Source organism: Pezoporus occidentalis, unplaced genomic scaffold, assembly GCF_034315485.1.
Source record: "Pezoporus occidentalis ecotype Australia unplaced genomic scaffold, CSIRO_AGI_Poc_V1 ctg139, whole genome shotgun sequence".
In the NCBI taxonomy this organism is placed as follows: domain Eukaryota; kingdom Metazoa; phylum Chordata; class Aves; order Psittaciformes; family Psittacidae; genus Pezoporus; species Pezoporus occidentalis.
This window is the reverse complement of record NW_026913198.1, coordinates 1,111,040-1,127,223: the sequence shown is the minus strand read 5'-3', so window position 1 is coordinate 1,127,223 and position 16,184 is coordinate 1,111,040. Positions and strand designations below refer to the sequence as shown.

Below are 16,184 nucleotides of genomic sequence, written 5' to 3'. Positions count from 1 at the left end.
CTGAGCCCCTTTGATGAAGTGATGCTCTTCAGCATCACTCTATCCTGTACTGAGGGACCGTGTCACATGCCGGCTTGGCCTGCAGCTTGCAGCAAACAATAGGGTAGTGCAGAGCCAGAAAATGGAGCCTGCCCTGGTGCTCAGGCTTGATGCCCAACTACAGAGATCAAAGCAATGGGAAAAGAGAATTTCACATCGTGGGGCAGCTCGATGTATCGACCAGGCTGAGTGGCAGCCTGGTGTGGAGCCAGTGGCTTAAAAATGGAAACTACTTCCCATGAAAGCTGACACGATAAAAACTGCTCCCAAGGCAAAATGCTCTGAAAAATCAAGATTTGTGTTTGAAGAAAGAAATTTCTTCACTGAACAAATGAGGTTCAGATTGTTTCTTCCCCAGACCCAGCCTTTGTAAAGGATTACAGTGTTTTGGCTTCTTTTGTCCTCATTTTTAAGTAAAACTAAAAAAGTCTTGTCTTAATGAAAGCATTTTACACACATTTGCTTAATCAAATCAGACACCCCTATCAACATCTCAATGTGACATTCAGCTTCAGAGCCACTTGCAGCTGCAATGTCCTGAGCAGCTCTGCCATGAGACTCTACTCTTGCTTCTCATCAGCAGGGCACTCTGCTAGCTCCTCCATGTCTTTCCTCCTCTTTGCTGTCCTCTCTTTGTCAGGTATTTCCTAAAGTCCACGTTCTCCTGATTTGGTGTTTACCAGCTCTGCATGCCTGTGCCACCTGTCCTGCTGCTGCCCAGCTCCACCTCCATATCCCAGAGTGGCCTCTTGTGTGTGCCCAGGGTCCCCTCTGGTGACCACTTTGCCCCATGCATGCCTCAGCCTCAGCCTCTGCCCTCTATCCTCTGCCCTGAATCCTTCTAGTACGGGTCTCTGTGGTGTTTCTAAAAACCCCAGACATGACACTTAGAGTCGCAGTTTCTGGGCCAGCTCCTTTCGAAGTGGCTTCCAATCAGGTATGCAAGAATGAGGTGGGGATGTGGGTGGGGGTCTGGTGATCACAGTAATACCCATAGCAAGTACAAAGGTAGCAACAACCGCCACTCTAACAAGCAGGCCAGCAGCAACCCCTCAGCCTGAAGGCGCAGTCAGGAATGTCACTTCCTGATTCAGATTCCTCTCAACTGCCTTCTCTTAGGCAATTCAACACTAAAAGGAACATTTCCCCTCGTGTGTGCCCTCTGCTGTCTGGCAGGTGACAGGTCCCAGAATGGGTGCCTGAGCCGCTGCGATGCGCAGTTAGGTGCGCTTGCGGCACACACACATTAGAGGGCTATCTAACGCAATTAAAAACCGCAGAGCAGAAAGGCACCTGCTGCTCTGTCCCAAGGGACCTGGGGAAAAAAGGGCTGGGAAGAAGCCGGGAGAGATTTGAGCTGTAGCACCTGTATGGGGTGTTGGGTAACACAAGGGCAGGTTTTTGCTGTGGGACCAGAAGTGACAGTCAATTAAAATGCATTTCTGGCATCTGATTTTCATTTCAGTGCAAAGAAAAGTACAGAGGGACAAGGGGGAAAGGAAAATTTTGCATGAGCTCATCAGCACGCATCAGCACCATGAGAGTTGGGCCCATCCCTCATGGTGCTGATGAGTGCTGATGGGTTCATGCAAAATGTTCCTTTCTGCCTTGTTCAATGTTATGCTGAATTAAGCTAACCAATTTGGGGATTGGCCGCGCTGACCACAGCAGTGTGGGGCTGCAGCAGCAAGTCCTGGTGACTAACCCCTGTGATCTCTGTACCCAGTCATGTATAGCCCAGGGTGTAAGACCCGTGGCAATCTTTACCAACTGCACACATCATGGCTCTGACTTGCCAGAAGCCCTAGGACCTCAAAATGGGCAAAGGGAGTAGGCTATTCCAGATTTACTAATTTTACTCCTGTTTCTGAAGAGTATTGTTTTTACACCAAGATTCTGTGAAGGTCTCGTAGACCCACCTTTCTCTTTCCCTTTTCCCACACCTTCTTTCAGCACTATGAGGTGAAATCATTAGCTGAACTGTGTGACTCTCCACTTTCTGGGTTGGAGCAGCAACTTCCAAGCAAATGCAATGCTCAGAAACTTCATGGCTGGGTCGTAAAAGGGTGGCTGAAGGCAAACAGAGAACAACGAAAGAGGCTGCCCATGAGATCTTAGTTTCCATTGCTCATACTTGGAAGTGGATTTGCACAGTATCTGTGGTTGTCAAAACCATCCAGGCCCAGCTGCTTTTTCCTGCTGTGGCTTGTCTCTCACAATCATCATCATGCACATATGCTGTGACTTATTGTTTGAGAGCATCATTTACCCACACCTTTCCTGGTACAGTGAATGGCTTTTCTGGTTATGTAACATGATTTTCAAAAAATAAGGCTTGTTTCCGAGAATCCAAGCATTAAAAGGTCACAGTTTCTCTTTGGAATAAAAGTGGTGAATAGAGGAAAAAGCATCTGCCTGCCCAGAATTGAGACACAAAGGCCGCTTAAAGTTCACTTAGAATTAGCCAGCTAGTGAGCTCAAAGCAGGAGGAAAGTCTGTTGCTAGCACATTCCCAAAACATGTTTTCTCCATTTTGCTTTGGAAGCAATTGCCAGGCACCTGCACTTTGAGTTAGTGATTTTTGCATTATGGGACTGTGCAGGTGTGAACTACCTTTAGCCAAGACTGGTAATGCAAGAGAGAAGGCTTAGAAGGCCAATAAGTTGTCTTTCTGGCTCCCCCTGAAATGTAATGGTGAAGACCTTATCTCCTAATGCAGTAGGAAAAATCCCTGCTTTCATATTTCAAGAAAGTAATTAATAGAAGAAAACTGGGAGTTACATGCAGAAGGGGAATTCTCATCCCAGGGCAAGGTGCTTATGTGCTGTAATACCATGGCATGGAAAGCACTTGTATTAAAAAAGTAGATAGCAGCCAGCCTATTGACCAAAAGCACAGGAATCAAGAAATTAAAGGCTGTGTCCAAAATCCTAAGTATGTGCTAGGTTAAGGGACCTCCTGTAGCCTTGAAATGGCCACCAGTTACCTCTGTCCTGACAGATGGTCCCCACTCCTTTCATTTAACCAGCTTGTCAGTAATGCTTGTGCAGGTGTTTTTATCCTGTATAGATGCAAGGTATCATTTGTTGCATGTTTACTATAGTTATATAGTAAGAACTTGGTTCTGTTCTGGTTTGCCAGGTGGCATGTTGAGGGTTATGTGCCCTCATGCTGGGAAGTCATCATAAAACTTGTCTTCCTATTGTTGCTCACTGAAGAGAGAAACTGTAGTTTGAAATGGGCTTTATTTTCTACACAGTTTCTGGTGTTGTCTCACAACAGAAATAAAGAGATGGCCCAAAGGCAAGTTCCACCTGAGACATACACCAGATGCTGCCTGAGCTCCTGCAGGGCAAGGCAGGCTGGGAGTGTGGGGAGCAGCTCAAGCTGCACTATGCTGACCCATGAGGCATCTGCTAGTGTTGGGTCAGGGGCTGAGCTTTCATTTGCTTTGTTGAGTGTCACAGAAAACAGTAAAAATGAACATGTGCTGTATCTCTTTGTGTACAAATTCTTGAAAGAGAAGCAGGCCAAGCTGCTGGCTGCCTGACATTATATTCCTAAAACCTTACTGAAGCTTTAAAACTTTAAGTGGCTGGTGAGAGGCAGACATCCTGTGTGGCATCCTCAGATGCTCTACAGCTACGTGTATACTTATTTTCTAACCACAGGCATTGGTTTGAATCAAGTGCATATGCACTTCCTGGGGCCTCAGAAAACCCACCACGGGTCACAGAGCAAGGTTGCTCTGCTATGAACATGCTTCTGTTTGCACATGTTGTACACGGCCAAGTTGTATAGGGCTAGCTGCACTGAGTCATTAATGATGATAATTTGCCTGGCCAAGGTAACTGTTTTTATGTGCTTGGGTATGAAGAAAAGGCAGTGTATCATTGAGACAGTACGCTCCTGCTTAGGGAAAACCCCAGATACCCTCCCTTGGGGCAGCTGTTAGAAAGTGAAGAGTGTAATACTGGAGGTTCTAACTCTCCATGATGATGGTTTTTATCTTCGCAACATTAGGTTTGGGTGGGCTTTGGCCCTTCCATGGCTTTTTTTTTTATGATGCTTGATCTCATTTTTCACCCCACTGTGGCAGATTACAGAGCTGCTCGAGACCACTCTCAGGCTTGGTTACTCACTTGGCTGGGGCATCTCCTCATCCTACCACTTCACCAGCATCTCCATCTCCTCCAGCTCCAGTGAAGCACTGCAACCAGACCTTAGGCAGGCCTCTTGGCTAGGACATTACAGAGGACAGAACCTCACACCAGCTTCACATTGCCTGTGCCTGCCACCAATTACCTGAGCTCACCATGGCTTAAAGCACATCTTTTCCTGATGTCAACCAGTTAAGCTGTAAATCTTTTGACTTACAGTTTCATTCTTCAAGATCTTGCATGAGTGCTCATAAGATTTTTGAAGGTATCTTTGTCATCAATTTTACAGCTTGAGAGCTGTACAGATCTGCACAAAACCCAGTTAAAACTCCTCTCACTTAACTGCCTCAGTTTTCTCAGCCAGTTACAGAATCCCATTAATCAGGTGTAAACCCACAGTTTCTTTCTTGATTTTGGTGGACCACATTGCTGAGTCATTCACCTTCACCTCATTGGAATATTTTTGCCTGTTTGCCCTTTCATACTTGAAAGTTGGGAATCTTTTCGGTGCCATTTTACATCTCCCCTTTGTTGCATCTTTTCTGACGTCTTTTTCTTTGCTATTTAGGAACTGCCTGTCTCTGTCTCCAGACTTCTGACTGGAAGTAAGATAAAAATGGTTTTTTTTTGAGTAAGAAACACCTGCTGTTGAGACATGTTTTATCCTAGATCATCATTCTCATCTAGCCATCTGTGATTTTTCTCTACTCTAGTCCTATGCGTTAGAAGTCCAAATATATTAAAAATTACAGCAATTCAAAAGTTTTCTGTTCCAAGCTATCTGTCAGAAATCATGTTTCTTCCCTGTTTATCCTCCCCCTCTTATCCTTCATTCTTTTGTCTTCTGTGTGCACAGCAAGTACATCAGGGCCAATCTCACAAAGCACTGGCATAAGAAAGGTGGATGGAAAAGACACTGCATTTGCTGGAAGCTGGAAGGAACGACAGCACTTCATACTCAGAGGTGATTTGATGACAAGAGTCAGAAAGAAGTCTAATGTTTGAGGGCAGTGAGCTGCACAGAAACCTGCAAAGAGATACAGGATCATAAGCAATAAGATAGGAAGCACTTTGTATTGCGTGAGAACTAGGCATTAATCAGGAAATGTTTACTCTGTAAATGACATGTAAATACACTAGAAGAACAGGGGACTTGACTGAGACAGAGAAGAGCTATCAGAGGGAACGTGCATTAAAGGAGTTAGCTGTGGGACTCCTGTGAACAGGAACTGGGGGCACAGAGGACAGTGTGTGCAAGGAAGATAAATTCAGGAGTCACAGCAGGGTTCAAACTAGCACAAAGGTGTGTATTTGCACCTAGAAAAAAGCAGCACCTGGACAGTGATACATCACAGTTTGTGTGAAATACCACCCACCACGACTGAAATGGTTCATTCAGGCTAAGATCACTTGACCAACTAGTAACAGCATCCAAAAGGCACAGACACTATTCAACAGTTTATACAGTGAAACATCAAAAGAAAAAATTTCACTCCATTTTAAGGTGTCATTGTATAGGCTGAGACAAGTGTGCTTTTGGTGGGGAAATGCTTTCTCTTGCATTTCTCCTAGGGAAAAGTCTTCTAGGGCAAAGTTCCTAGTGAGTTCTGCAGGATTCAGATAGAACTACGACTCAACAGTGCTACTGAGAGGGTATTAATGAAACTAATTATGGCAGATGTAGTATTGTTGTCCATTATTTTTTCAAAACTGAAGTTATTCTCTCTGGGTTTTAGTAAGTGAAAGGAAATAGATGGAGGGGGGGGGGTAAGACCATGTCAGCACGATTGAGATATTCATGAATATAGTCTCTTGAATATTTATTGTAATCACAAAAGAAATAAAACGTCAAACAAAAAATTAAACAAAATCCACTTGGTATACAGAAGTCACATACAAACAGAATATCCAATGGAATACACATGGTCTCTAGTTCCACATAGAATTAAAACTCTGCACATGGATAAAACTTGTACTTCACATTCAGACAAGAGCTCCCATGGATGTATGTGGAAAAGTCACAAAATTTGTCACCCAGCAGCATTTTAAACTAATATATTTTTTAGAAACACAGCAACTATATTGCAGTAAGGGTTGGGGGAGGAGGGACAGATTGAGTCTCACCCCCTCACAATGTATCCTAAGCAAGTACTTCAACTTTTCTTCAAGAACAAGTCAGTAAGCAACCTAGCTTGAGGGAGCCAGAACAGCTACATATTTTCAAGGCAAGCATTTTTCTTTGCGCATGTAATCACATGTCTGTAAGGAATAATAAAAATGCTAGGTAAAATAATCTGCCAGCCCTTGAACACTCAGGTCAGTTAGCAATAAAAAGTTTAGGTTAGGCATCATCAGTCCTGTAGCAGTCTGCATATCTGTATTTAAGTGGCACATCCTATTGCGACTGTTACTTGTCTGCTGCTCAGCTACAAAGATACCAAGAATTACTTTTTTTTTTTTTTTTTTATTAGGTAATCCCAAATTTCTCTCCACATTTTGATTTCACTCTGGTCTGTCTAATTTTGCAGTTTTCATGGCAGAAGATACAAAACCGGGGAGAATTTTATGGGCTGCTCAGGTTACTCCAAGTACCATCCTGCGCTACTTAATGCAATCTGGCTATTCTTTCTCGGAGAAACTATATGATGACAGGAAAGGAAACCCATTGTACTAGTTTCCAGTGAGCCTTAAGAGTTTAATTCTTTTCCTGACCAAGCTAATCTAAAAAAACCCCAAACAAACCTAAATCAACCTTGTACATTGTCATAAAAATGCATCAGATAAAACTGAAAATCTACTTATGTACCCTTTAATATGGTACTAACAAAAATAATTTGATGTCAGGATTGTTAAGCAAAACGAGTTGCGCCCCTTGGCCTTGACTCAGTGGCACATCTCTACTTAGCAAAGCCCCAAGGCGAATAACACTTTCCTTTGAAACCAGAGATGTATCAAGAATTATCAGAATGAGCTGCTCTTCTGCAGGGTCAGTGGGCACAGCTGGGAGCCCATAGCAGATCAGTGAGTCAGGGTTTAAGGTGACACATGTATCCAAGGATTTTGCTGAACAGTAATGTACTTAGAGAACTATTACAAATATGCAAGGATAACAGGGAAGGAAAAAGAAATGATGGGGTGTCTCCTTTTAATTTTATGGCTAGATTCTGGGCTGCAGAGCTTATACCTCAGCTTTACTGCTAACAGTAGAGTTTACTGCTAACAGCAGAGTTCTTCAACATTGAGGGCTACTGAACAGCTGTGTGAAGAGTCTGGGTCAATATATTTAAGGATATATCTTCCATCTTTAGGAATAAGTTAAGTTTTTTTTTAGAAAAGTAAAGAAATTTAACTGTCAGAAGTGACTGATTAAGGTCACTGTACACTGTGATGGCCCATTTTCACTGTGACCTTTAAGCTGTTCCTAAAAATATTAACTCAGGGCATCAACTGAAGTTTTGTGAGTCATCTGCAAGAGCACTGAGTACCCCTATTTAATATTTCAGGAAATTATTATGAGTTAACTGTGTCAGTTTAGAGAATACATGCTACATGATATGAAATACCATCAGAGGAAAATATAAGTGATTCTTTAAGAATAAATAACTCATCGTAATTGCTGAGCTATAGAAGGTTCTTCTAATGCTTCTAGAGAACATGCTTTAAAAATATAGGTAGAGAGTTTACAGCCATCTCCTTACTGAAAGAGCTATCCCCAGTTGTGTTGGTATAACATGGTAATATTCAAACAGGACACAACTCTAAAAGTAAAATTGACATGCACTTGCAGTAAACATAGAAATATCTTTAACCGCTGGCTCATATATGAAAAATAGTTTAAATGACTTAAGGTTATTTTTACACTGCACTTGTAAAGCGTTTACTATACAAATTTTACTATAAGACATGTATATCTACTGGAAATCTTAAGTCACACAGACATCATCAACAGCTCATCACACATACATGACACTTCTCCCATTCACACAAGTTTATATACACTGAGTAAATAGTTAAATATTGCACTTATTGGCCCATAATTCCTCAGTTTTGAGGTATTAACAAATAGAAAACATAACTATTTTTATAACACATTTTCATGCAACATTTAAGACGTGAATTCCACAAGCACTAGTATATAGGTTACACATTCTGACAGTACAACTGAGCCACAACACATCTGACATTACTGACAAAATATTAAACAGGAGTTACAGCACAAACATTTCATTTAACACGAGTTGCAGGTACATGTCAGAATTACTTGAGGAAGTTTATCACCAGAAGTGGTGAGCTATTACTAGCTTTCTTTTTTGCATGTTATGCATGATCCTGAAGTCACTGAAAGATTAGGACTTTTGTTTCCTCCCCCATTCAAATACGAGGTACCTTATTCTACAAATGACAAGTCATCTACATCTGCTGGAACCATGAATAAACCTAATTTGGGTCTGCAGATGTTACCCAGGTGGTTTCTGGTGCTAATGTGAATTTATAAATAAATATAGATAAATAGATGAATTCCACTGTGGCATTTAGGAAAGTCTGCACTGAACACAAACAAGTAACAGTGGGAACTGAATAAGTGCCAAAGATGCACTGCTGTGTATATATGTATACTATACACGTGTAGTTGCAATTTCTGCTTCAATGAACATCCATTGATAAACAAAGTAAAAAAAAAAAAAGTTAAAAAAAAAAAAAGAAAAGAAAGCTCATATTGCAAAGGTCAAATACATTCACCCCTTATAAAGAAAACTGGTAGAAATCATTCAAATAATTGAAACAAATTGCCTTTTTAAATCAGACTTGACAAACAATGAACCTTGGAAAATCTAGAATTAGAAGGTAAAAATTAAATGGTGCAAATCAACACAACTCACTCCTCTGCTGGCGTAAGTGAAGACATGTTGCTTTGTATCACTTGAGGAATCATCTATGAGGATCTACATACTCATGGTCTCATATTCCCAAATCTGTTATCCTAAAGAACTAGGCTCATGCAGCATGTGTCTGTCTATATGAAACAGGCCAAGGAGGAATCTGCCCATCAGCAGAACAGTAATTTGGTTGATGCCCTTAAAAATGCAAGTATTAAAACTTGCTTCTCAGAAATACTGAAATGGGTAGCTAGGGACGAGTGGAATTTGAGAGGGAGGCTTCTTTTAGAATGCAGCTGCAGCATCATTCATCTGCTATTGGAAAAACAAAGGCATCATCACCATATGTAGAATTTGTGCCCCTTTTTTTTTTTCCTAAAAATGATAAACTCAAAGCATTCTCATAGCTAGGAACAAATTCCAGCAGATTTTGTGCACCCTGAAGTAGTTCCTAAAATAAAGAAGATGCAGGTGGTATGGCTGAATATACAGAGTTGAGCAGACTGGACAGAAAACCTAATCCTTCAGACTGGTGCTCTGGAAAGGCCACACAGATGCAGTTGATCATGTAGTTCCTCTAGGCATTATATTAAGTTTAAGCAAGAAGGAACAAACAGTTTCAGGTAACAGTCACACAGCTGTTCAGAGAGAAGGAGTGATTTTTTGACAGAAAGTCAGGCTAGCTCATATGTATTTCAAACACAAAACAAAACAACAACAACAAAAGATACAGTATTAAGTTAGTTACACTATAAGGACCAGAACACTTGTGAACATGAACCCTTATCAGAAATAAGCCATGCATCTGAAGGTTCAAACAGCAGGGCTTGCTAGATGTTCGGCACATCGATCAGTGCCAGGAGGCACTGCAGGAATCAGTCACGTCCCATGTGCTTCTGTGCTCCTGAAGCATTTCCTGAGCCCCAGGCTGACCATGCAGCAAGCAAGACACTGTAAGAGCATACGGGTGGTGCATTACTCATGCACTGGATTAGCCTGCTGCTAAAAGCTTTAGTCCAGGTCATAACTCATAAAATGGGTTGTGTAGTATTAATTCAGCTGGAACTATGGAGCTCTGAAGCCTCTGCCCAAAGGCATCTAATCAATCAGAAATTTAACGTGGTTGGTGTGTCACCCACTATATCTCACCATTTGGCCTAAATCTGAAGAGGCTGTCTGTGTCTGGACCAAGGTTCCACCACATTCAGTGTTATTTCTGTCCTGAGAGCGACAACAAATTAGTACAGTGTGCAAGTATGTTTTCACCAAGAATTGTGATGAGATTGAAAGTAGTTTTGGTTATTTTATCCCCGTTTTCAATTTGATCATACAGTCCTCTTCCATTGCTAGAATACAATGCTTTTTAGCCTGTTACTTTCTCTTGATGGAGCTATGCTGCACCAGTGGATAAATCAGGGTTCTAGCCAAATCCTGCTTGTCTCCTCCAAAAATTCATAATCGGTGGCTACTAGATATGTGTAAATAATGTGCCATTGATTGACTAAATTTTGGTCCTTGATTAGGGATGGGATTTCCAAAAGTATTCAGCCTAACTTCACTTGCATTTAAGAAAATTGCAGTTCTACCACATAAGCCAAGAGAAGCCAGCGTAGACTGGCACAGGCTGCTTTTGGCCTTTTGCATTTGATAAAAAGGCCAAGACACCATTTTTAATAGAATGAAAATCCCAATCCTGCTAGTTTCCTCAGCATTCAAACTAGACTTTAAAATATCTGGGGAAGGAATAGCAAGTTACTTAAAAGCCTGTCTTTTTTGTTTCTGCAATGGCCATCTGAGAGGTACATGATCTACATGTGAGCAGATTTTTTAGCAGAAATCTCAATATTGCTGTGAGACACATGGCTGCAAAAGCCAACCTGTAACAGAAATCAAAGCCTACTTTTCAGTAGGTAACCCTGATTGTTAAGAAAAGTTCTAGTTAAACTTCCAACTTTTTCAATTACAGATGAAGAGATAATAGGATAAATTGTGTTTGATGGGACATCAGGAGGTCATCCTCCTCAACCCCCTGCTCAAAACAGTGTCATCTAAGAGGTCTGAGCAGTTTGCCCAGGGCTTCAGCCAGTCTGCTCTTGAAAACCTCCCAGGATTTGATGTGAACACTTAACAAGTTAATCTGACTAATTCTGAAGTCTATGACATGTCTGAATGCCAATACAAAGATCCTAGGAGTTTTTAAATACTGACTGGTTCTGCTATTGTACTTCAGATGATCCTTTTCTTTACAACACATGGCTGGCACTCTAATGAACAGTTTTACTCCAGCAGCTGCTTCCCCCATCCCATGCAGGAGACATGTTGAAGGTTGGCTGTCTCAGAAATGCAAAGGAGAGATTCTCCCTGCTTGAGTTTGCTGATCCTCTTCTGCCCAGGCTCTTGATGCAAAATTAAAGCAGTTAATTCATCCTATTTAAGAGCTATTTATCTATTACTCAAATTGTTTAAAAAGATACATGCTAACGCGGCTATTGCCATCACTAATTAGAGACTAAAGGGTCATAAAGAGGCATGGATGTCCCAGAATTCATTGCATGGTCACCAGGTGGGGTCTGGAATTCACTGCAATGCAGTATAAGCAAGGTGTGGCTGTAGCAAGATGCATCTTGGAGTCTTTTTTCCTTGTTATGATGCGCACAGAAGATGAACATTTTGCAGCAAGCACCCCAGAGAAAAGCTGGAAGAATACTTGCCTTTGTAGCCATGCTGCATGACCCAGGATATGCCCAAGCATATGTAAGATGTGACTATGTTCTCCTCTCTCCTTGTCTTGCCTGAGATGGCTCAGACTAATAACACAACCTAAACATTTTCTAAAGGACTTGAGGGCTGAACTTGAGTGCTCTCTCAAGACTTCCCTGCTCCAGCACCAACAACTGCACATAACAAGAAAAGGATGGGAAAACGCCTACCATCTCACACAAAGTTTCCTCAGCTTCTTATAACTTCTTTTTCCAAAGCAGCTGGTATGTAATGAATGAAAACATATTAATGAAAGTCTCTCAGCACAGTTATCAACATGCTGCCTCAGATGGTGGAAAGAAAAGCAGCATCCCTGGAGAGAGACAAAGTTACAGTTGGGATGACACATGCCTCTTCTACCTGGCTGTTCACCATCCCCAAAGAGAACAGTGCTTTCTCTTCATGGAGGTAAATAAATGAAGACCAGCCTCCGTGTCTGCTAGGAAAACAAATGCTTAAGTAAACTGGCTAACAGGACAGACATGGTTTAAAACCACAGACTGAAGAAAGAACATGTATTCATTTAAGTTAGGCAGCCGATGTAGTGCCCTGATGGTATATCCACTTTACATGGGTCTATAAGCCTTGTTTCAAAATCATTGTTACTGTGTCAAAAGTGTATATAGGTTATTTAATCAGTAAAAAAAGTGGCTATTTTCTCCTAGTGTGTTTCAGGATTTATATAAACTATGTTCAAAAAAAGTAATTTGCGTAGAGGGATTTCTTTGCAGTTTTAAGCAGTTTGCAGTACATTGTGTTACTTCCTTTTCTAATTTGTCTTCTGATTTTTCCCACTGCAGACAGTTTAAGAAATGTCAGCCTTGTCCTAAATTCTGTCTAACTGGAACAATAAAACAGTTAACGCTTCTTCAATTATGCCATTTAGTTAGAAAAAGTCATTATGACGCAAGTAAAGGAGTTGTACAAAGTACTCCAGGGCACAAATGTAAGAAACTGCCACCAATTACTAGGACTACTTTTAAAAACTGTGAAATATGACTATTTTTGACATGTTATTAAAAAAGCATTTGTGTACTTTACTCTGCTATCTTCACAGCCTTTTGCTGATCTTATGAATGTATTCAGGCTAACACCAGAAATTTTGATAATTTTTTATTACTTCTAAAGTTTTTAAAAATCTTGTGAAACTCTGATTGTCTTGTCAAAATAAATATCCCCAAAGTAAAAGTGAGGTCAAACTCCAGTTCACTGAGACCAGCAGCACTTTTGCAATAGGTCTGAGTAGAATACAGGCAGTGTGTTGCCTGTGTTTCGGTGGTTATTGTCTCAGTGACTGAATGAAAGATAAAATTCCTGAAAATTTAATAGGCAGGTTTGACAGCAATGTGACAAGACAGTTTTTGGCCATGAACAACCAAGCATAATGGATTTGACTCTGTCACGGGGTAATATAAAACTGTGTGTTTAGTATCTCATGCAAGTAGACATGGAAAGAGCTACTTAGCCCTCCAGTACTAGGTAGGTACTACCAGAATCTTAGTAATAATGGAATGAGAAATTAAGTTCAGTATCAGAAAGGTGTTAGATAACACATGCAGCTCCCAGGGAAATATAAACATACTATCTATAAAAAAAGGATGAAGTACCTAATATCTGAGTGTCTGCACTGAATACCCATAACCAGTTGGATACTCACAGGAAAGTTTGGTGGGTTTGGGTCCAGGAACTAACTTCTAATGCTATTCTGGAAATTCTTCTGCAATTTCCAGTCATCCAGGATGTGTAACATAATGAGTGTAGATTTGCCGAGGAAATATACTCCAGGAAGTGTCCCTTATACAAATGAGCTGGACAGAATGAGGGATTTTGTCTCTAAAGTAATGTTTCTAAATCAATTTTCAGTCAGGAGAAAATGCAAGTGGCATCAGGAAGTGTATTGTAAGCCACACTGGCCACAGCCCTAAGGATTCAATTATATAATTTGAAACTGATGAAGCAAGAGTCAATTCTAGGCAAATGTGGTCTGAGAACATGGCACCAGCTGAAGTAAGTGTAATGTGAAACAGTAAAATAAAAGAGAAACTAATAGCCATCCTGCATGCAAAAGCCAGATGCTAAAACCTGGATCATCCTTTCAAACTAACAACCATTCCAACACCTCCATACGCATTCTCCACCAGCTGCTGATGTAAAATAGAAGATTTTTCTCCCAAATAAATTAATAAGACAGTATAAATAAAGGCATATAGACCATTCACAAATACTCTGTTGGCCACTGAACACACTGGAGCTGCCTTTGCTGATAGCTGCATTAACAGCCGCAGTTGGGCTGCTGTGGAGGAGGGGTGTCCTTTAGCTGTGTGTTCTGCTTGCTGGCAGCAATGGTTGGATCCATCTCCAGGCTTTCTGACATCTTGTCACAGATGATATCCACGAGTCGCTCAAATGTCTGCTTGACATTAATGTTGTCCTTGGCACTTGTTTCAAAAAATTCAAATCCTAAGAAAATAAACAACACGTTTATGTTCAATGCATATTCCAGGGTCTCCAAGAAATATACAAACCTCTCCTGGGCAAGGAAGAGCAGACACACACTCAGAAAGCAAATGTGAGAGCATGTGCAAGAGAGAGTGGTACTGGAAGGGCAGTTAAAACTGTAGCACAACCGAAAGTAAGTACATTAGTGGTATTTGTTTATACCAAGCCAGTCAGGAACAGGACAAAACCACTCCCTTAGACAAATTCTACTTAAAAATAGTTTAATTAAAAAATTGTCACCAGTTTAAGAGCATTGTTTTTTTAGAAATGCCCTATGTACCCACTCATTGAGAAGGAATAATCTGCTGTTCCATCTCTATTCTGAACATTATTCAGCTGGAAACAGACACTTCCATTTGTGCCATTAACCTGGTGCCAAAAGAACCCAACTATACTTAGAAATAACCAGGTAAAGAAACAAGCAAGAAAATTAAAAACTGCTGCAATTTGATATCTACTTATGTTAGAGGTGAATCCATGAGAGCAAAGGGGCTCCCAGTGCCACAAACCAAGCTAAAAAGAAAATAAAATACACAAATGCATGCAAGGAAGAAAACTTCCTTAGTTTACGTGGAAGGACTTTTTAGCTATTTATTCCCAACGACTACTCCAAAGGCAAAAATCTGAGCTATCCTTAACCCAGAAGGGACACTGGAAGCCTTTATGGAACAGAGCCAGCTCTTCTAAGCTCTTTTCTCCATGTCCATTTGTCCCATGTCTAATCTTCCGTGTCTGCCTCCTTCCTCTGGGCAAGGTTTGCAACTTGCTGATCAGCCTGCAATACAGCAGGCTTCTGCCAGTGCTGGCTCGTCCCATGTTCTTGCTTCCCTTGCAAAATATTTACAGGAAAACTGTTCATAATAAAAGACCATCTAAAGACATCATACTGGAAAGAGCTTTGAATCTACATCGCCTTTTTAATTAAGCTTGGCTTACACAAATCCTTTGTTACAAACTAGAAGGAAAGTGGCGAAAGCCAGTGTAGCTTCACTTGCTGTGCTGCATGCAGGAAAAGACTGTTCAGAATGCTCAGGGACAGCCTGGGGAAAGGAAGATTCTCAACATTTTCAGTGCTCTGTGTTGAAACCTGGCTGCAGCTCTACTACAGCAACACAGTCAGATCATTCCACAAGTGTTAGTGTTAGCTCACAGGAAGCAGGAGGAAAGCAGCCATTCCAAAGAGGAACAAGCAGGACCAAAGGGCAGAAGGTTTGAGGGACAGTGAGAGGATGCCTGAGAAATAGCACACCAAAGCATTGGAGAAAATGACAGGAAAAAGAATGACTTTTAAGGACATTTATGAGGGGACCAGTTTTTACAGTTAACAAGACAGAATAATAGGCACATGAGATGATCACAGAATGGTAGATATGACAGGTATATGTGTCACAAAGAAGGGACGAGAGCCATGTCAGGAAATACTGTAACATGGACAGGATCGAGAAAAGAGACCCACTACCACAGTTAGGATGTTCTGCATAAAAACACTGTGAAAAACTCAGAGGCACCCATTCTCCAAGTAAAACAGAGGTATGCAGAGTGCTCAAGCACAAACATACTTATTCAGATAAAGTAAGACACCACAGCTGTGGTGAAATCTCAGTTTCACTGGAATTTCAGTTATGATTTTGATATAAGAAGGAAACTGCAGTCACAGTAGTGGTGTAGCTGAGTATCAGGCTATGCCTGTATACAAATCTGATCAATTTAGTCACTAATTACCTGAGCGATCCAGGGCCTCCCTGGTTAGACCCTGCATAGGTGAGACAATGCACTGACCCGTGAGAAAGTGACAGAACTCCCAGCTGCCTCCACAACAAAGTATTTGCTATAGTCTTTACAGGAACTG

General features: G+C 41.2%; 1 protein-coding gene across 2 annotated transcripts in view; it reads right to left on the bottom strand.

Annotated features, from left to right (window-relative positions):
- Positions 1 to 16,184, bottom strand: part of RAB3C (RAB3C, member RAS oncogene family) — a 200,208-nt gene that overhangs the window by 59,851 nt on the left and 124,173 nt on the right. The window contains exon 5 of one of the 2 annotated variants that reach the window (XR_009962993.1): positions 8,934 to 14,296. Coding sequence is in view for 1 of the 2 variants with exons in the window: in XM_062609532.1 (XP_062465516.1) it covers positions 14,109 to 14,296 (188 nt within the window). In the remaining variant the exon portion in view is untranslated. Of the gene's footprint in view, positions 1 to 7,533; positions 14,297 to 16,184 lie in introns of those variants that run through there. The other variant, XM_062609532.1, reaches the window with a different exon arrangement.